The 5,532-nt window shown below is 47.3% G+C and overlaps 1 protein-coding gene across 1 annotated transcript; it reads right to left on the bottom strand.

Annotated features, from left to right (window-relative positions):
- Positions 1-1,078: 1,078 nt before the first annotated feature.
- On the bottom strand, positions 1,079-2,121 carry LOC140222627 (uncharacterized). Its single transcript, XM_072293457.1, has one exon. The coding sequence runs from the start codon at positions 2,102-2,104 to the stop codon at positions 1,079-1,081; it is 1,026 nt and encodes a 341-aa protein (XP_072149558.1). The 5' UTR covers positions 2,105-2,121.
- Between the last annotated feature and the right edge of the window lie 3,411 nt (positions 2,122-5,532).

The raw sequence follows: 5,532 nt of genomic DNA, 5'->3' as shown, positions 1-5,532 counted from the left end.
CAGGTCTCTTTGCCCCGGAGAATGGGTGAGTGCATTTTTCTTACTGCTGCCATTGTTAACCATGTTTCTGGGGAACATATCTTTTTGAATGAAGTACTCCAAGTCTACTATTGTGCCTTCCATACCAGTGACAAGAACAGAGCTCAAGGCCTGCTGACAAACAACAAAATTCTGGAGCTTTGCAGAAGACTAGTTCTGGAGCTCAAGGCCTTCCATATCATTTTGGTACTTAATTAAATTACAGGGTAGATTTCCTTTTGCGTACTTCTGTTTGAAATACATATGTACAAGACACAAAGAGTTTAATGGAGTCCCTTATAGTCCTTCAATTATAGGAGTTCTAAGTGTTTCAAAATAAAATTTAATCTGTCAAATCAGAAATTAATTTCACCTCTATTATGTTAGCAGTCAGTCTTACAAAATGTTACAGATTCAAGAATCCTTCCAATCTCAACTCATCAAAACAAGCTGAAGCATAGTATTGGCTTGATGACTTATTCAATGAACATAAAAACAGTACAGCAGTATAATTTCAGGTAAGACAGGTTATAGGGGCAACTCTTGAGGAAGCAAGTAACAAGATTCAAAGGTAAATCAATGTGAGCTCTGATGTGCTGATGAATACTTGAGCACCAAAAATAGTAGATTTTTTTCTCTAGTTTTAAATAGCTATTTCTGCAGAAGTTTTCAGAAGTACCTTGACTGCATACTTATTCACCAATGAAGGTAGATCAGATTTAGGAGTACATCCTCCAAACAAAGAGCAATAATTTGTTCACAAAATTCCTAGCAACAAAAGGAACAATAATTTGTTCACAAAATTCCTGACAACAAAAGAGAAAGAGAGAATTAGCATGCCCCAGCCTGCTCAGCCTCTCTGAACTTCTAACCCATGTCAAACAAAACCTGGAAGAAATTCAATTGAAAAAGGCCCATTTCAGCACAGTTCTCTTCCAGCAGGTTACAAAACAACCAATATGGATAGTAGTAATGACTGCATACAGGATTACAATATTTATGACTACATACATAATGGGATTACAATATTTATGACTGCATACATAATAGGATTACAATATTAGGATGAACCATGCAACATCCATTGGTGTTCGATAAGATCCATCTGCAACTGGCTATGGATGGCAGTATTCTTCAACTTATGATGTTTATTAACATACTCCACTCTCTCTTGGGTTATGGTCTGGTATGGAGTAGCAGGAACCCCAACATTGTCGTAGTCCGTATTCTCTGCAAGTTTCCCTTCATCCTCGATAATCATATAATGCAAAATTATGCACGCTGTCATAATGTCCCTAATCCATTCACGATTCCAACCATATGCAGGGCCTCGAACAATAGTCCACCTAGACTGAAGGACACCAAAAGTGCGCTCAATATCTTTACGAACTTTTTCCTGTTCCTTAGCAAAGTGTGCTGCCTTCGTATCCACGGGATGGGAAACTGTCTTCACAAAAGTCGGCCAATTGGGGTACATACCATCAGCAAGATAATAACACACGTCATACGTGTGACCATTAACATTGAATGATACTAGAGCTGCTTGGCCTTTCAAATATACGGAGAAGACGTGCGACTTTTGAAGGACATTAATATCATTGCAGCTGCCTGGCATGCCGAAATAGGCATGCCATATCCAAAGGTCATGCGAAGCTACCGCCTCAAGTATCATGGATGGATGCTTCCCACGTCCTGTGAACATGCCTTTATATGCCGAGGGGCAATTGTGCCACTCCCAGTGCATACAATCAATGCTTCCCAACATTCCTGGAAATCCACGTTGCTCTCCAATTTTGAGAAGCCGTGCTACATCTTCCGCATTCGGAGCACCTAGATAGTACTCCCCGAATACAGAAATGATAGCCCGACAAAAATGGTGGAGAGCCTTACGAGCAGTTGACTCACCAATACGGACATACTCATCTACAGCATCAGCAGGTAGACCATATGCAAGAATGCGAATAGCAGCAACTGCCTTCTGCAAACCACTGAGCCCAAGACGGCCAATGGCATCCTCCTTTTGCTTGAAGTAGGAGTTTGCACCTTCAATCGCTTTGACAAGGCACTCAAACACATGGACGCGCATTCAAAACCTGCACACAAAGATAAGGTCTGTCAATGTACTGCAAAGTAACCCATGAAGCAATCCATGACTACCAGAAACACACCGTCGACGGAACTGAAACGCCGAGTAAACAGGATTGGGACCAAAGTAGTCAGCACGGATCCTCGCATCCCTGACCGCATGATCCCTCTGTCGTATTTGCTTTGGTGGACCATTGGAACGACGTCTACGACGAGAGGGTCCAGCATTCTCGAGCTCGAACGACTCCAGTACCTCCAAATCGTCATCGTCAACAATCAAATAAAAATCATCTTCATCCTCCTCTTCCTCTATCACCCACGTTCTACACATGGAAGAACCAAAGTAGCCTGCCATGGCCATGGAGGGAACGGGCAATGGGTGGACAGAACAGGACCTCGATGGAGTGGAGGGAACAAGCGACGAACCCTAGCAGCCAGCCATGCCGAGATCAAATCCGTCTATTTGGGCTGCCAGATGGAGTATATGATAGCTCAAATGGATGCTTCTAGGCCATGGCCACTCGTTGCTACAAGGAATCGATGAGGAACTCACCGGACAGGAAGGGAGACGGCGGCGCAGTCGGTGGCGGCAACGGCGGTTTGTTGAGTTGGGGATGGGGTTTGTTGGGGTTGGGATGGTTTACAGGCGCCTGCGCGGCAATGTTGCAAGGTTCCTATCTGTACAGGCCCGATGGGCCATGTGGGCCATGCCGTGTTTAGCGCTTGGTTTAGCAACGGAGCGGTGCGGATAGCCTTAATACTTGTCACCTGTATATCTGTATCCCATTATTTAGGCAAGACCAACAGAGTCACTATTTGGATATATGATGAGTGCAACTTTTGTTTTTAAAATAAAAAGAGGAAATAAAAGGGAAAATGGTCCTTTGGGGGCCCGGTTTGTATAGGAACACTATATTATATTTTAGTCTAAAATAGATATGTCCTCTTTTCACGTGCAGCCTTCAAAATTTGACTGCTACTACAATCGTGCTATTACAATTGTGAAGGAGAAATACATTAGCATATTGATAAAAAAAAAGAGAAAAGAGAAAGCAGGGCTTAAAAGTGCGTGCATTTGAGACGGGAGGGACCACCGGGTTCCACACAATTGCAAGTGCTTTGCCTGCAAATTAAAGGCGTCCAGCCAGTTTCTTTCCTTCTTTCCGGCCGGCGTCCCGCGTCCCGATAAAAGGAATCAAAAAGAAGGAAAACAACATTAGGGGTCTGTTTGGTTGGTAGAGCTCCACGCACTCTAGATTCTTAAAAACAGCTTCACTTCTATTTTTTCCAGCGAAATGGTGTAGCTCGTGAAATCCAGATCCGCAAAAAAACTAGATCCAGCTTCCAGATCCACCAAATCCACGGAGCACCCCAGGAGGTGTTCTCAAAACACTGATTTTATAACTCCTCATGAAGTTGGTGGAAATTACCCACCAATACCATCGATTACACATCCTCGTATGTTATGGCCAGTACGATCCGTGGAGTACTCGGCCGCTTGACAGGTCCGTGAGACCGTGACCAGAGAGCAAAGACGACCGCACGATGGATACCGCAGAACCAGCCAGCCACGATCAGGCAGTAGGAGCAGGACGTGCGTCTTCTACTGGACAAACGTTCGACTAGCCAATACTGTGCGTACCTGCATGCTACAAAAGTCAACCATACTGCAAAGTGGTATGTACGTCCCAATTGAATCACACTCCGTGCTGTGTAAGGCATTAAAGGTCATCGTCAGGGGCGAGCTAGGGGGCCCTGGCACCCGTATCCTACAAGCACACCACATGGTACAAAAACTTTTTTTATTACAATGTAATAGCAAAAGAAAAATCGTTATTTGACTCTTTAATCAGTCGTTTGAAACAATCCTTATGATAGTAAAGAGTGGTGAATTAACCATTCCACCGCGTGCGTCGGCCACACGCACTGCGGTTGTCTTAAGTCATCGTGATCTTGGGCACTAGCCGTGTGAGAGTCTAAGGCTACCTCAACTGATCGAGTCAATAACATCTGTACACTACAGTTAAGTTGGTGATTTTTCTTTAAAAAATTCAATCAGGTGAACAGTACATACAACGTACTCCATCCGTTCCAAATTTTAGCTTGCTTGGTACTATAAATTTAGAAATGTTAACATGATCTACGATTTGAAACGAAGAGAGCATGTGTAGTTGTGTACGGTGTACTAGCTGCGGCGTGCCAATTCTCCTCGAGATAGGCCTCGGAGATTTTGTATGTATACGCGCGTGTCGTTTGTATGTATACGCGCGTGTCGTGCGTGCACCATGCAAGTCTCTCGACGTTCCGTCCCACGACAAAAATTCAAGGCAACCTTTTGGCTTTTCTTCCCAATGCGGCCAAGCCATGATCCGAATACCGTCCCCGCACACTGATTCCACTATCGCACGACGTCCTGCGGTTGAATTCTCGCCGTTGCCTCGATCGGTACCGACGTGCAGTTCGTCCTCGATTAATTGTTTACGCAGGCTCTTCTTCCCGACGAGTGCCTATAATACCTGCCGAGCATGGTGGTTCATAGCTTCCATCCAGGCACAGCTAGTCCATCCATCGATCTGCTGATCGAGTGACTGAGCACACGCAGCATCCGCGCCTAGCTAGCAAGCCAAGCAATGGCCTCCAGATCGTCCGCCGCCGCCGCGGCCATGTTCCTCGCCGCGACGCTCCTGCTGCTCGCGGCGGCTGCCACCCAGGCGCAGGTAGTGCTGCCGCTGGCGCCGGCTCCCCTGGCCAGGTGTTCAACCGTACCCTGCCGGCTGCCGACGTCCCGCGGGTGGTCGGGCAGCTCCAGGATCCAAGGGCGCGCCAACCAGTGTGCTACTAGCGCCGCCCAGGGGGGCATCAATGTCATCGTCCAGATCGACGAGTTCATCGGGGTGTTTGCGCCCGGCGTCCTCTCGCGCACCTAAGCCGGTCCAAGAGCAACTTCAAAAAGTTCTCTTATATTATCCCAAATCTTATTTAGGGAGAAAACTATAAGAAATTAGGCTCTAACATGTCCGTTTTCTCCCGAAAACACGCCGCGTCGAATGCTCCTCCCCAATCTCCCCCAGGTTCTCCTTTCCGCAAACATATTCCTTTCTTGCCCCGCGCACGTCAGTTTGTGCGAGGCGGCGACAAGATGAGGCAACGCCGTGGCGTGGCGCGCCAAGTCGAGCGCCTCCCAAATCTAGGCGGCGAGCTCCCCCATCGAGCGCTACCCGGCGGCGTGTGGGTCCAAGCCCAGCACGAGCGGCAGCAGCGACTCGACACCCCGGCACAGGCACTTTGCGGTGGAGTGGCAGAAGAGCGTGCCCCGCACTGTGCCCAGCACCTCCCTTAGGCGCCTCCCTAGCGAGCTGCTCCAGCAGCATCCGGTTCATGGCCGCCTCCTCCTTCTTCCTCTATCTCCGTCTGCTGGGATCACGTCGT

Source organism: Setaria viridis, chromosome 4 (assembly GCF_005286985.2).
Source record: "Setaria viridis chromosome 4, Setaria_viridis_v4.0, whole genome shotgun sequence".
Lineage (NCBI taxonomy): Eukaryota > Viridiplantae > Streptophyta > Magnoliopsida > Poales > Poaceae > Setaria > Setaria viridis.
Note: the sequence above shows the minus strand (reverse complement) of the source record. Positions and strands in the feature narration are given on the sequence as shown.